The sequence below is a fragment of the Crocuta crocuta genome, unplaced genomic scaffold (assembly GCF_008692635.1).
Source record: "Crocuta crocuta isolate KB4526 unplaced genomic scaffold, BGI_CrCroc_1.0 scaffold113, whole genome shotgun sequence".
Lineage (NCBI taxonomy): Eukaryota > Metazoa > Chordata > Mammalia > Carnivora > Hyaenidae > Crocuta > Crocuta crocuta.
Genome location: NW_027530368.1, coordinates 15,276,123 through 15,292,524, shown reverse-complemented (window position 1 = coordinate 15,292,524; position 16,402 = coordinate 15,276,123). Strand labels below are relative to the sequence as shown.

Genomic DNA, 16,402 nt, shown 5'->3' with positions numbered 1-16,402 from the left:
ATATCCATGTGTCTTCTTTTACAAAGAAGATTTCTATCCCACTAATTTTTTCAACACTTAACACTTGTGAATCTTAAAATTATACCGGAATATTCTGTGCGTGAGAACAAGACAGAATGAGTCATTTCTCAACTTGTCTGATAAAGAGGCATTATAAGATACCAACTTTTCTGTGTCATCCAGTACAGCTCTATATATTAATTTTCTCTCATGGAAAGCTTAAATGCCAGACACATTTTTAAAAAGGACAAACACAATTGATCTTTTCATCACTACAATCTTCTGAAATAGAGTTGATTGATGATTCCTAGGAACAATAAAAAAAGTTAAATGTCCTAGTTTTCTCAAATTCTAATGTTTCCCTAGTGATTACCAAGTAAATGATTAATATGCTGAACTTGCTTATTCTACTAATTTCTCAAAATTAAAAATCTAGAACTGAAAAATAAATATGAAACAGTTTGTCTTGCGCCAGTATAGTAAGTAATCACAGATCACTAACATGTGAAGATTCTACAAATGAAGGCATAACCTTGGCAAATTCTTCAACTACAGGAGTAAAATTTCAGACAAAACAAACAAGCAATAAAAAGCAATGCAGATGGATGTGTCTGCAGAGTCTGGGCGATGTTCAGAAATAAGAACTACAAATGCAATTAATAGAGCTGAAGACAAGAGACTTCAGTGAAACTACTTGGGAGAGTGGAACCTCTCAAATTTTTTCTTTGTACAGCGTTACAAATGGCATGTGAAGACTGCTGAATCTTATCCATTGTATGTATTATGAAGTCTATATTTTGGTCCAATTTGCACTAAAATAGTGACATGAAATTATGTCTAGGCATTTAGAAACCTGAGGGATAAGTTTTAGGAGTTTTACAAAGTAAATTTTTTAAAGTACCAAATACTTCTTTTTTTTGAGGCAACTAGCACTTCTTTACATTGAAAAGATTCAGAGTTCATTTCACAAAGTATTTCCTGACCATAAGAGTTTTATGAAGCACATACCTTTGCCTTCAACTTGAGAGTAATTAGATGCTTCCTACCAGAAGCATCTTCAGCTTTTAACTTGATGGTACTGAGACAAGTATCCACATACACAAGTCTGGTGAGTAGAAGGAAATAAAAAATGATCATACTTAGGAGGGCAAAGGAGGAAGGGAGGGGGAGGTTAAAGGATGGTAGAATTCAAAATGAAAATATTTGCTGTATTCCTATTAATCCATTACAAAAATTAATCCGAAGAATTTCAGCATGCCAGCCCTTTATGCAGCTATAGATTTACTGCCGTTAATACACCAGCCTGGTGCTTAATGCAGTCATAGATCTCTGGATTATTTACAATGTGTGTCAAGGCTCATGCTGTGGTCAGTGAGCACTATGTTTCGGTTTTCCATCACTGGAACCTTTGGCACACACAGCATGTTGCTGTCAGCTTCTACTTATGTACACATTAAACTTCCTGTCAAACTCTTTGATCCATTTCTGTAGTTTCATACAGTATGAGACTTTTATGCTTCCTTTATTTGTTTTTCTCTTCAATGAACTTCTCCTTTATTATCAATAATGTTAGTGTACAAAAATCTGGCTGATATTAGTTCATATACTCAATTGATCCTCTAAGGAAAAGGTTATATAAGCACAGGCATAGTCTAATCTGGTAACAATAAATCTTCTTTTAGTGCAATATATAGCTTCTGACATTTAACCTGGACACGTATTCAAGATGACTAATATTTTAAACCCACAGCACAAGCACAATTGTTTTTGGCTTTAAGTTGCTCTAAATGCATGAATTTTCTACAACGGAAACCAATACCCCTTGAAATATATCATTCTGTAAAAATATGGTCCCTTGAGTAGCCTAAGCTACTGCCAAAAAGGTTCAAATTTAGCAGTATATTTACTAGTGAACTGGGCATGTGGATATTTTTTTGACATTTTTACAATACTATTCTCTTGTAAAGATAAAAAGTAGTCTAAGAGTACTGCACAACTTATCACCCAGACTGATGGTGAGACCCATTAGAGTTCAGAACTAACATTAGCTTCCTCACCTAGGAAACATTTCTTTTAACATCACTATATGCCATCTAGTCACTCTCCAGATGTAATGGTAAAATGGGTCAATTTCAGGAAATGCTGAGCAATAGTTGCAGAAGACTGTTTGTAATGAAAAATAGATCTAAATCTGAAGATCTAGATCTTCAAAAATAGAATAAAAAGTAAAACAAAGCAATCTTTATCAAGACAAATAATGTATTCTAAACTACGAAAACTCTAGGGTCTTAGAAAACAAATGAAAGCAGAACTATTCTAGAAAAAAAATTTACATTAAAATATTAATGACAACTTATAAGTGAAAGAAAAAGTTATGTTTATATATCTTTAAATGTCTCTCCAAACCCCTTACCCCCAACAATTTAGAACAGGAGACTTCATCACGTTTCGTCAAGATGACTCTACAGCTCTGACTCTATAAACATGGACACTGCAGAGTCAAGACGTTGAGATGAGCACATGCCTTCATATCCTCACAAACCAAAATAAAACTAAGGAATTTTAACAAGTTACAAATAAACAGTTAACAAGAAGAAAAAGAAGGAATAAACATTAACAAATTTCCAACAACTATTATAAAAATGAACAGTGGTTAGAAAAACACTGAGTGACAAAACAGTTTAGAACAGAAAGAAAGAAGGCTCTAGAAAGTAGGCAGTGGGCAAAAATTGAAAGTTTATAGATATTAATAGAGAGTATGACCTAAATACAAGATGAAATTAGGAAATTTTTTTAAATGCAAGAAAGCAAAAAGAGATGAGGGAACTTTAAACTAAGTCATAAACAATAAAGCTATGAAGAAAACTGTCACTGCTCTACCATTAGCTTTTCAATGAAAAGTAGTTATGGAGTCATTAAAAATTTAACTGCTTACAAATTATGATTTTTAGAATCCAGCAAGAGACAAAAGCTAAAAGACTTAATTATAGCCACAGAAACTAATGTAAATATATTTGACCATGACAATTTAAAAGGAAGAGAGGACAAAAATTGAGAGAGAGAAGGGAAAAGATATGAGGAAGGAAGATTAGGAACACTAAAATTTTTAATTGCTAATTTGAGAGAAGAGATACCATCTTTAACTGAAGGGACATGAAAGAAGTTTAAGAAATATTAAAGCTAACAGAAGAATAAAAGAATAGTGAAGAAGGGAGAGAAAAGGTAATATAGGAGCCAAATCGTCTTCTATGATAATAATCAGTACGTAATTTACAAAACTGATAAATCAAGTTATATTGAAAAAGGCATATTATTTAGAAATATGGAAGTTGTAAACATGAACATTTCAGTGTCTCTCTTAAACAGTAATAAAAGCAGTGATACAAAATGGTGTGGGAAAAAAAAAAAAAAGACTGCTGCTCTTCATTATAAGCCCCAAGTAGTTTAGAATCATGGTTAAATATACAGACACAGAGAGGGCAAGAAGGTGTGGGGAAAGAAAAGGAAAAATTAAATCATTAGCTAGTACTTTTCACACTTCACACTGATGCTCAGCATCAAAATATTAAAATTATTGAACATCAATAAGATAGAAATAAAAGTTCTAGTCTTTAGGCAATCACAAACAATTTTTCTTCCCACAAAGTTTAAGACAGAAGTAATACATGAGATATGGCCTTGTTGTCAAAATGATCATAACATTAATTCTGTGAACTTTCAGAAGCAATTCAAATAAAGTAGCAAAAAATGTCTGTAACTATAGGCTAATCTCAGCATAGTCATTTAAAATTAAGCATTTTATCTACAATGATGCCTGTCTACTTTGTGTGAGACAGGAAGAAACCTTATTCTAATAACTAACATCTTGGGTACATGTGACCTAAACTGCCAAATGTCCTCTGGTATTTATTCTCATCTCCTTCCTTTTGGTCATAGGATCCCTGCCTCCACAGCACCCGTGACTAAACCAAACTTTAGAAGGGTACATTCCACTCAGCTAGCAGCCCTTCCAGCTGCACTGGAGTGTCAGCATATCACTAAATCTGACCAATGAACTGTAAGCAGTGATTTGTGCATCTCTTGAGTCATTTTTAACAAATCCATGCCTTTCCCACCCTCTATTCCTCTCATTTTCCCTACTTGTAGTCTGGAACTCAAGCCAACATGAGCCAGCAAAAACCATGCCGACAAGAACAATGCTCTTAGAGCAGCTCTGACCAACAGAACCTTCTGCAGTGATGGAAGTAGTCTATAACCCCCACTGTCCAAAACAGCCACAGCCACATGTGGCTATGAAGAGCTTAAAATACATTAAAACTGCATTTTTAACGTAATTTAAATAGAAATATCAATAGCCACATATGGCTAGTAACGACTGTACTTAACAACGCAGCCAGGTTTGGGCACCTGGGTGGCTCAGTTGGTTAAGCGTCAGCCTCTTGATTTTGGCTCAGGTCATGATCTAATGGTTCAAGGGTTTGAGCCCTACATCGGGCTCCGTGCTGATGGCGCGGAGCCTGCTTGGGATTCTCTCTCCCCCACCCCCCCACAATAAATAAACTTACAAACAAACCAACAATGCACCCAGGGTGGATGATTGAGAAACAAAAGAAATTTTCCTGGATGACCTTATGGAACAGAGCCAACTCCCTCCTGACTACCTTGTCTACCTTTCAACCGTTAAATGAGAGATGAATAAAATTCTATCTTGTTTGAAACACTGAGAATTTGGGGTTCTCTTTGTTAACAGCACCTTAGCTTGTACTCTTACTAAAAGAATGTATTTCTATCCACAATAGGAATCTTATTGTTGGGTCTATGGAAGAAATATTAATGGAGGAGAAAAAAGTAATAAACTCTTACAAGTAATACTAAAATCATTTTTTCTAATAAAAAAAGCTTATTTCAAATGTTCTGTTTTATTGTAAAGTCGGGTATCTCAATTTACATAATATGGAATAATTGTAGTAGCTTTCACTCATTCAAATAACATACAAATTCATATATATAATAAATTTAGGAGAGTCATCACTGAAAAGCTCCAATTTTTGAGAAGTTACAAAATCATATTTAAAATTTATACTTAGAAGTTATTACTTATTTATATTTAGGTATTCTTACTTAGCGAGGCATATTCTAAAATTGACTAACAAAGTGTAAAAATATAAACTCTAAAGAAAAAACTCTATTTTTAGAACTTTACTTTGTATTTATCATTTGCTGCATTTCTTTATCAGTTACTGCTTACAATAAAATGGCACTAAACTTGATAGTTAAGTTTTTCAAACATTTGAAAAGGATACTAATACTTAAGCTTCACAGAGATGTTTTGTTATTCTTGATAATAGCTGAATGTTATCAGTAGAGAAAAACAAAAGAAATTTGCTTTGTAACACTACCCTTAGTTTGACTAACAGCTTAAGTTACATAGTTTTTCTTTAAACATCTAGTTGCCTGGGCGCCTGAGTGGCTCGATTGATTCAGGTTGTATCTGACTCTTGATTTCAGCTCAGGTCATGATCCCAGGGTTGTGGGATCCAGCCCTGTGTCAGGCTCCATGCTGCTTGGGATTTTCTCTCTCTTTGCCTCTGCCCCTCTATCACCATCATACTCTCCCTCTCTTGCTCTCAAACAAACAAAAAAAAAATAGATAAAATAATAATATAAAATAGATGCATTTATGCAGCAATAATATCAAAAGGCAGATTACAGACCTTCATATTTTAATAAAGCATTAATTCCACGTTTACCACCACCTCAAGTTTCAGCATTAACTACTTCAAAAACACCTCCCTAATTAGTGTTTTTCTCTTTTTTTGTATCTTCTATATACATCAATCTACCCTGCCCTTCCATGACTAAATTAATCTTCCTAAGTACTTTTTAAATTGTATTAACCTCTTACTCAAATCAGTCAAGGAAGCCCCATCACTTGCATATAAACAATCCTTAGTGTAACAGTCAAGATCTTTCAGTCTGGCCCTGACACTAATCCTCTTAAGTGACCAACTGATCTCCAAAGTCCAAACATGAACTGCACATTTCCAGCACTAAAAACTTGTTTCTACCACTACCTCCCTTGTAAGGCTCTCTATATTCCATCCAAGCCTATCCCAATACCCACCTCCTCTAAGAAGCTTCCTAGTTCATCTGCAGCCCTGAAGGATTTCACCTTTCTCAAAACTGTCACACTGTTCCTTTCCATGTAAATTTTTGCTTTCCAACCAAAAGAAGGAATCCCAAGCAGGCTCTGTGCTGTCAGCAAGGAGCCCAATGTGGAGCTGAAATCAAGAGTTGGAGGCTTAACCAACTAAGCCACCCAAGCGCCCCAGGAATGTGAAATTTTAAACTTCTATGCGTGTTATCTATTATACGACCATGGAGAAGCTGCTATCAGACTGGTTCATATTTACAGATTCATATGTAAGTTTTAAACAACTGAATGCAAACAGTTTAAATTATATATATATACACTATAAACTTTTTACCAATTTAGAAAAACGTATTTTTCACTATTAGATAATTTGCAGTTATTCAGTGATTTGAATATACACGAGGAAAAAGCACTCTGCTATATAGGTAATTTAGAATGAAAATCAAGCTTATTAACATCTATGTTCCTATGCATTATGCAATGGAAATTATCATTACTGATTATAATTAAATCATAACACTAATTAAGAGCTATAAAACTCCCATGTAGTCTGACACTTTTAGGTGAACTGGTGGCTCAACAACTTTATACCTACTTTACAAAAAGGCATCATTTGAATCGAGTAACATGTGTTTCTTTTCAGCCCTTATTATTAAGTATTATTAGTTTCATTTGAAAAACTAAGAAAATGTGGCTCAGAGAGGTTATATTACTTGCCCAAGGTCACACAGCTGATAAACTAGAATTAAAGCTCCTGTTAAGGTAAAATGAATTCCAATAACAAGTATCTCCATTTCTGCCACTAAGGTATACAGTTCTTTGAAATGCACTGAGAATTATAGAAAATATCACCATCAATGGACTAAGTACGTTACCAAAATAAGGTACTTCATTAAAACTCCAACTTAATGTATGTCTACAATCTTTTAACAGAACAAATTTAATAAAACTCAGCTCTTTAACAAGACAAATTTAAAAGGCTAAACAGTTGAAATTCTACTTGCTCTAACTGACAAATATGCTGTCTAAAAAACAAACAACCATCAGATCACACTTCTTCCTGTTAGAACTATTTAATCTCTGAATTACCTGGGACATGTGATTACTAAAATAAACGTAAGGTATCTTATAACTAAGATGTGCATTTCTTCCAAATTGAGACACTTCTGAAACTAAAAGAGGCCAAGATAAAAGATTATCCTAATTTAGGTCAACCCACTTATAATGAAAAGTATTCAGTGTTTTCAACTCCAGGACAGTTTTAATAAGAAAGAGAAAAATCTTGTTAAACCCCAAGGATTCGTTTTAATTCTTATCATTTTCATGAACCGTTCTGCAGAACAACATAAGCAGAAGTGAACAGACACCCATCAAAACCTGCTGCATCACTCACCTTTGCAGACTGTGTACCACCTAAAATCACCCACAGCTGCCTGATCACTCTTTTACCCTTTGCACAACTAGCTGTTTTTAGTCAGCAGTTCTAGAAGTTGAAGCAAATTCAGAAATTATAACAATAATCAAACCTAAGGTCAGTTACTAATTCTCAATGTCACTTCTATGAAAAGGGTATGTGAATATAGAAAAAAAAAAAAAGGATTTCAATTATATTCTAAGTATTTCTTTTTCCTATTTTTTTATAATGTCTGAGCCAACGGGATTTGATATGTCAAATATGTCATTTAACAACACAGCAAGGTCTTCATTACCTTAAAAAAATATTTGTCTTTTATTATCAGATTTTACCATTACACTAAAAACTCTAAGAATATTATTTAGAGTATAGGGAAAATATAGGCATATTGACATGGTCTAGGAACTATTAAGATTCTGACAATCCATTCAAATCAATTAGTTGTGCAAATCACTATCTGTATCATTTTAAGAGATGTTTTACATTAAGAAGCTGGCCAGCTGCTCAGGCAGGGCCTCAAAAGGTAGTAATTCTAATATGTGAACAGCCCAATCCAACTCTTGGTGTTAGTTCTGAGGGCCCTGAAACCCAGTATTATCAATGTGCCAACTATACCAGACCTAATTTAAGAATTAAATCACAAAAATAATATCCATAGAGTTTCTTACTCCAGCAAGTGTTGAATAAATACTGACAAAATCTTCTTTGGCTTCTGACAATCCATGCAAACAACTTCTCTTCTGCTAACGCATTCCTCATTTGTAAAGACTATGAAACAAATGATTCAGAAACAGGAGCTATATTCTAATTCAATCATGCACACTAGTCACTATAATTAAACTTTGATCTTTCACAAATCTAAGCAACAGATTTCAAAACTCTCTCTCAGGATGGGTTAATTTTGCATATGGCCAATTTCATCCATGATGAGACAGTCATACACTGAGGATGAAACTAATAAAAACTATCTCTCCAAGTACTTGAAGGAACTTCAGTAAAGGCTCCGCATCAGAGCTTCCCGCGCCAGCACAACTCCAGGGAGCGTCGCTCACACAGAACGCCTGGCGACTGTTATGCAGCCCGTCTTGGCTACATATACTCATTTTATATATAAAGTTCGGCATAAAAATATGTATCTTGAAATTTATTCTGAGAATTAACTAAGAATTATGTAAAATGGCGAGCAGAAAGTAGCATATGACAGAAACTTTGAAAGGGGAAGTTCCTGTATATAATAATCTTAGTTTAAGAAGGAGACAAGTATTCATGTTGTGAGCAGTACTATCATAGAGGTATTCATAATGTTCCTTTTGGCTTTCTCTGTTATCCAAGATAGATATCTATTTCTTTTTCTCCCGCATCAGAACAATGTATATAATGCAAAGTACAAGTAAATACTTCCTATTTGTCCCTAAAAAATATTTATTCCATAAAATATTTTAATACTTGCACTGCTTCTCATATATACCTTTGTTGCTAATGACTCTCAAGAAATCCTATCATCATATTCTATACTACTTATCACAACTATAATTAAGTACTACTGAGATCATCCACTTAAATTCTGACTCTCCCACTAGATGTTAAGTTCCTTGAGGAATCCTAAGTCTTGCCTAAAGATCTCCACTACATTACATTATAGGCATTCAATAGTTAGGTGGGAAACAGGTCACATCCACTTATAAAAGGGTTTCCCTTCCCAAGACCTTCCTACATTCCTAACTATTCCTTAAACAATTAAGATCTTAACATTTAAGGATCTTGATATAATAAATCAACATAATCTCCATCACCTTAAATCCAAAAACATGATCAGGTCCATGGTATCAATGCCTCAAGACAGATCTTCATGATTTCAGCCAAACTGCTACTAGTTCATCTCAATTCATTACTTATCTTCTGTCTCTCCCCTCCATCGTTATACTAAATTTTATTTAAAAGTTCTAGCTTTTCTCAAATCCTATTCATGAATGGCACCTTAGGAAATCATGCCTAATCATATGAATAGACATTAACCAGTCCCCAATAAAACCACAACAGTACATTTAAAGTTATAATAGCATCCCTTTCTTACTAAAATGGAGTAGCTTGCCACAAAACTACACTTCCACTGAGAACTACTAGAGCAGCCTGATGCAAGGGGAAAAAATAATTTTGAAGGCATCAAAGAACTGTCAAGGGAACAAGACTTGAAGAACCAACATCCTGAAGTAAAAGAAACAAAGGAGAGATAAGCCAATACTGCAGCCATTTTTCCCTCAGCTCATTTACCAACTCTGGGCACAGGGCAAGAGAAACAGGATCTGGCCAAAGGGCACAGATAGCTCCTATTAAGTGGCAAACAAAAAAATAAAACAACAGAACCAACTAGCAGCATTTCTGGCCATCTCTTACAGTTAGAGAAATAAAAATAACAGACATAAAGGGCCAGAATCTAGTGAATGGTAGGGCCAGAGATCTCTCACAATATGAGGAAAGATTAATTAACATTTCCCACCAGTCAGAAAAAGCCTCAGTGAATATCCCCAGGCTCTCAGTGGGAACTCTTGGAGGGCTACCCCTAAAAGCAAAACAAACAAGAGGTAGATGAAGCATTGTCAAAAGTGGACCCCTGACTCTAACTGGGAGATAAACTAGACTTGTGAAAAGGCACATATAAAAGGTGCCTGGGTGGCTCAGTCAGTTGAGAATCCAACTTGGGCTCAGGTCATGACCTTCTGGTTCATGGGTCTGGGCCCTGCCATCGGACTCTGTGCTGACAGCTTAGAGTCTAGAGGCTGGAGCCTGCTTTGGATTCTGTCTCTCTCTCAAAAATAAATAAACTTAAAAAATAAAAACAGACACATAAGAGTTTAGGATATACCAAGGGAGAAATTGCACTGAACACATCTAGCTCCAGCTTGAAAGTTCTGAAGCCTTATAGCTTAGGAGAGGGGAGGGAGAGGTAAGCACTACAATGAATCTTACAAAGACTATATAACCCAACTGAACCAGTTCAGTCTTTAATAGGATTACAAAAACCTACCCCCACTCTTTCTTACATGAAAAAGTAACCTCTTTGTAAAACAAAATGTCCTCTCGAGAGCGTCTCAACTCTTTTATACACAATTTCTAACACTCAAAAAAAGATTACCAAGCATAGCACTGCAGCCTTAATGAACAAGGGCAAATACTGAAGAACATCCTGCAAGAGTCAGGGAAATAAGATGCATTAACTAAAATGTGCGCAAATTAAGTCCTTTCTTCATTTCTCCCCGTTTACCAGTTTTTTGTTTTTTAAGAAAAAGCAATCATCTTGTGGAGTAGAGACCAAGAGATTTCAGGTTTTACATTTTTGTTGTTGTTATAGAGTATTCAAGTCATTCTTTTGTGAAAATAAAGAAAAATCCCTTTCTCTTTACTGTTAAAAAAAAAAAGTACTACTCCACATGAAAAGATGCCCAACATCACTGATCATCAGGGAAAAATACAAATCAAAACCACAATGATATACCACCTTACACCTGTCAGAATAACTACAATCAACAACACACAAAACAACAGGTATTAGGGGAGGATATGGAGAAAGGGGAGCCTCTTACATTGTTGGTGGGAAGACAAACTAGTGCAGTCACTCTGGAAAGCAGTATAGAGGTTCCTCAAAAAGTTAAAAATAGAACTACCCTACACCCAGCCATTGCACTGCTAGGTATTTACCCAAAAGATACAAAAATACTGATTCAAAGGTAAACATGAACCCCAATGTTTACAGCAGAATTGTCAACAGCCAAATTATGGAAACAGCCTAGGTGTCTTATCGACTGATGAATGGTTCAGGAAGATATGATATATACACAATGGAATATTATTCAGCCATAAAAAGGAATGATATCTTGCTATTTGCAATGACATGGGTGGAGCTAGAGAATATTAGCTAAGTGAAATAGATCAGAGAAAGACCAAATCCATATGATTTCACTTGTGTGCAATTTAAAAAATGAGCAAAAAAATTAATTTAAAAAAAGGCAAATCAAGAAACAGACTCTCTCTTTTTTTTTAATGCTTTATTTATTTCTGAGAGAGGGAGAGAGAAACAGCGTGAGCAGGAGAGGGTCAGAGAGAGAGGGAGACACAGAATCCAAAATAGGCTCCAGGCTCTGAGCTGGCTGTCAGTACAGAGCCCAGCGCGGGGCTCGAACCCACGAACCGCGAGATCATGACCTGAGCTGGAGTTGGACACTTAACCGACTGAGCCACCCAGGTGCCCCAAACAGACTCTTAACTATAGAGAACAAACTAATAGTTACCAGAGGGGAGGTAGGAGAGATTAAGGAGTCCACTGGTTGTGATGAGCACACCATGGTGTAGGAGAGTGTTGAATCATTATACTGTACACCTGAAACTAATATTACACTGTATGTTAACTGGAATTTAAATAAAACCTTAAGAAAAAAAAAAGTAGCTAGGTCCTGGTATTTACCAATGTAGATTTAAAAAAAAAAAAAAAGCCACAAAAACCTAGATACAGATGTCTATAGCAGCTTTATTTGTAACGCCAAAACTTGGATGGAACCAAGATGTCCTTTAGTAATGGATAAATAAAACTGGTATATTCAGACAATGGAACTATATTCAGTGGTAAAAACAAATGAACTAACAAGCCATAAAAAGACTAAGACTAAATTTAAACACATATTACTAAGTAAAAGAAGCCAATCTGAAAAGGCTACATACTGTAGGATTCCAACTATAGACATTCTGGAAAATCCAAAACTGTGGAGGCAATAAAAAGACCAGAGGCTGCTAGAGATTAGGGGAGAAGAGAAGGATGGATACTTGGAGCACTGAGGAGTTGTAGAGCTGTGAAACTGTTCTGTAGAATACATTAGTGGCAGATACAGGTCATTTAACATTTGTCCAAATCATAAAATGTATATGATCAAGAGTTAAACCCCAATGTAAAGTATGGTTTTGGGGTGATAATGATGTGTTGATAGAAGCCAATCCATTATCACAAATGTACCACTTTGGTGTGGGGAGGTCACAGGGCAGTCTACACATACATAGGTACAAAATGTCAAAGAAGAATCCCTGTACCTTCCTCTCAATTTTGCTGTGAACCTCAAACTGCTCTAAAAAGGAAGAAGGCAGACAGACAGACAGTACAGGAAAAAAAAAAAAAAAAAGTAGTAGGAATGCCAAGATCCAGGACTAACTATATAACTAAAAACTACAAGAAAAATATTAAAAACAAACTCTGATGGACCCAGATTATGGGATTAGTAGAAAGGTATTTTTAAACAACTATGAAAGGAAATAGGGGAAAAGATGGAGAATTTTAATAAAGCACTGAAATCTTGTGTAGTTATACTAATATCTAACCAAGTAGACATTAAGGCAAGAAGTATTGCCAGAAACAAAAAGAAACATTTAATGATAAAAGGGAAAATCCACCGGATGATACAGCAATTATAAATCTGTATACATTCTAAAATTATCTGTAAACGTTATTATTGAACTGCCATATGATTCAGCAATTCCACCTCTGGGTATATATCCAAAGAAAACAAAGTCACTATGTTGAAGAGATATCTGCATCCCCAAGTTCACTGCAGCAATATTTGCCAAAGTCAGGACATGGAAACAACCTAAGTATCCACTGACAGAATGAATGGAGAAAGAAAATGTGATAACATTTATATACACCAAATATACAATGAAATACTACACAGCCATAAAAAAGGACATCTTGCTACTGTGACACCATAGATGGACCTATGGGCATTATGCTAAATAAAACAAGTCAGACAGAAGACAGACAGATACTACATGATCTCACTTGTATGTGGAATCTTTAAAAAAAAATAATAAAACCATATGGGCCTCAAATATGCTCTGGTAGTTGCCAGAGGCAGAGGTGAAACAAGTGAAGGTGGCAAAAAGATACAAACTTCCAGTTATGTAATGTAAAGCACAGTGACTATAATTAATACCGCATTATATATTTGGAAGTACATTTTTTAAATATTTGATTTCAAGAAATAAAAAAAGAGAGAGTGAACATGAGTAGGGTAGGGGAAGAGAGAGAGGAGAGAGAATCCCAAGAAGCTCCATACTAACAGCATTGGACTCCATCTCATGAACCCTAAGGTATGACCTGAGGCAAAATGAAGAGTCAGATGCTCAACTGACTGAGCCACCCAGGTGCCTGGAGAGTAAATCCTGATAGCTTTCCTCGAAAGAAAAAAAACTGTGTAAGTATGTGTGATGATGAATGTTATCTAGCCTTATTACTGTGATCATTTCATAATATACACATCAAATCACTACACTGTATATCTGAAACTAGTATTATATGTCAATTAGATCTCAAAAATTTAAAAAAAAATACTAAAAGGAAGTCTTTTTTTTCTTTCAGAAAAAACTTTTAATGTTTATTTATTTATTTTTTAATCAGATAATTGAACTTCTTTATTACTTTATCTGGATTTTTTTAATAATTTATTGTAAAGTTGGTTTCCATATAACACTCAGTGCTCATCCCCACAAGTGCCATTAAAAGGAAGTCTTGAGTCAGAAGAAAAAGATTCCAGACAGAAGGACAGAAATGCAGGGAGGGAAGAACTCTGGGAGAAATAACTGTTGCTGGGACAAATACATATATTGACTTCAAATATAATCATAAAAGCTTGCCAATTTGGGGAGCATCTGAATGGCTCAGTCAGTTAAGCATCCAACTCTTGATTTTAGTTCAAGTCATGATCTGACTATTGTGAGTTTGAGCCCAATATTAGGCTCCACGCCACTTAGAATTCTCTCTCTCTCTCTCTCTCTCTCCCCCTCCTTCTCTCCCTCTCCCTTTGCCCTGCCCCCGCTCATGCATACTCTCTCTTCCTCAAAAAAAAAAAATCAAAAAAAAAAAAAAGCTTGCCAGTTTTAAATAGAGAATTAAAATGTATGATGACAATAACACAACATGTAAAGAAGAGAGAAAACACATTAAGGAGTTTTATAAGAAAACTGGTAAAAGTAACAATGTATATTTTGCTATATGTATGTTGTGAATTCTAAGGCAATTCTAGAAGAATAAGAAAAGAATGTAGGACAACTTAATAGAATAAAAAAAATAATAAAATTCTTGATTATTTCAAATAAAGGCAGGTGAATGCAGATGGGAGAGGAAAAACAAGAAAACGGGTAAGACAAAGAGAAAACATACAGCAAGAGGTCAGTGAAAATGGCAGTAAATATACTGAGTGATATCAGTGACAATGGCAGTAAGAAGTTCCTAAAAGTCTCTCTTCCATAACAGCCACAAGAACAATGGCCCAAAAAATGTCAGGAAAAAAAAAAAGGCAAGTATGATGGATATGTTAATGAGTTTAAAGGAATCCTCCCACAATGTGCATATAAATCAAAATCATCATACTCTACACATTAAAAATATTATAATCTTCTTTGTCAATTATACCTCAATAAAACTATATTTTTCTGTTCAGTAAAAATATGGTAGCATCTTATTTTGTATATAAAAATGTTATTTTTTTCCAAATTATATTTAGTATTTTACCTTGTAGATCAGTTTGTTTAAAATGATATCCCTTTAATTCATAGCCACAATAATGATCAGTTACCCTAATTATAACCACTTTGACTAAAAAAGGTATAAACGGCTAAAATGTACATATACTGCAAATATACTGACTGAATTGCATTTAAAAAAACAAAAAACAAAAAAACAACTTCTGAAACATTTTAAAATAGACATACTTGTCCCAACCAAGAGTTCTTATCTCTTCAATAAGGCTTGAGTAGAACTGGGGAGGAGGTGGTGGTGGACACAACTCCCGTTTCTTCTTTAAAGCAACTTCCTGTGTAAAAGAAAAAACTTGAATCTCAGTTGGAATGCTAGACAGTGAATTGTTAGTACCTAATTACAAAACAATTTCAAAATTTCCTTTGTGGCTAACTCAAGTGTCCATTACTTTCATAGACATTCCAGCTGAATCATTCCCTGTCTCCTATAAAGAAACCTGAAAAAGCTGAGGGACTGCATTGAAGGTTATATGAAAACATCAATTATTATACCATTAAAACATCAAATATTTTTCCTAGACTCTTATGCCTATCAGAGATGAGTTTAAAAAAACAAAAAACAAAAACAATGCTTCACCATTTTTCTATTACTATGGATACAGTTTTGATACAAAGAAACATGTGCCTTTAAGAAAAGCCTGAATTTTAAGTACATTGTTTAGATGGATATATTTGTATACAGTTACGAATCCCACCCTTACAAACAAAACCTCCTTATTTTTACAGTAAATACTCACCTGCTACTTTCTTTTACTGACTTAACATTCTTTATTACTCCTAGACCAGGTTAAGTGATTTTTTATCTATCTGGCTAGATCACAGTTCCTTTCCCCAGTAGGCCCACCCATATATCTTCAGGATGGTTTATGTACCTCCTAAGAAAAACTAAGAAAAACTTTTTTTTTCAAGCAATACTAGCATCATTAGAATTGCTGGGGCTGAATATTATCAATTACGTCAGGGGTGCAAACCTAGACAAATATCTTAATTGGAAAGTGAAAAATAAATGTATCTGCAAATTACAGATGTACATATGGTCTGGAATACTAAAAGAGATCCACTTCTTTTTTAAGAAGTCAAATACATTAAATAATAAAAACAGATGAGAACAAGTATGAAAATTATGTACCTGTAACCCTAATAAAAGGTGTTAAGTGTTATTCCTTTAAACATATATAATATATATTGGTATATAGTATATGTATAATATATACTATATATTAATATCAGTATATGTATAATATATAACATATTAATTA

At 34.5% G+C, this 16,402-nt stretch overlaps 1 protein-coding gene across 4 annotated transcripts in view; it reads right to left on the bottom strand.

Moving 5' to 3' along the window:
* Window positions 1-16,402, bottom strand: part of FANCL (FA complementation group L) — a 92,944-nt gene that overhangs the window by 49,111 nt on the left and 27,431 nt on the right. For 3 of the 4 annotated variants that reach the window (XM_077766487.1, XM_077766488.1, XM_077766489.1), the window contains 2 exons: window positions 15,318-15,418; window positions 1,009-1,105 (listed from right to left, as the gene is read on the bottom strand). The exons of the other annotated variant lie outside the window; for it this stretch is intronic. In XM_077766487.1, coding sequence (XP_077622613.1) covers window positions 1,009-1,105; window positions 15,318-15,418 — 198 coding nt within the window. The remainder of the gene's footprint in view (window positions 1-1,008; window positions 1,106-15,317; window positions 15,419-16,402) is intronic. 4 annotated transcript variants of the gene reach the window in all.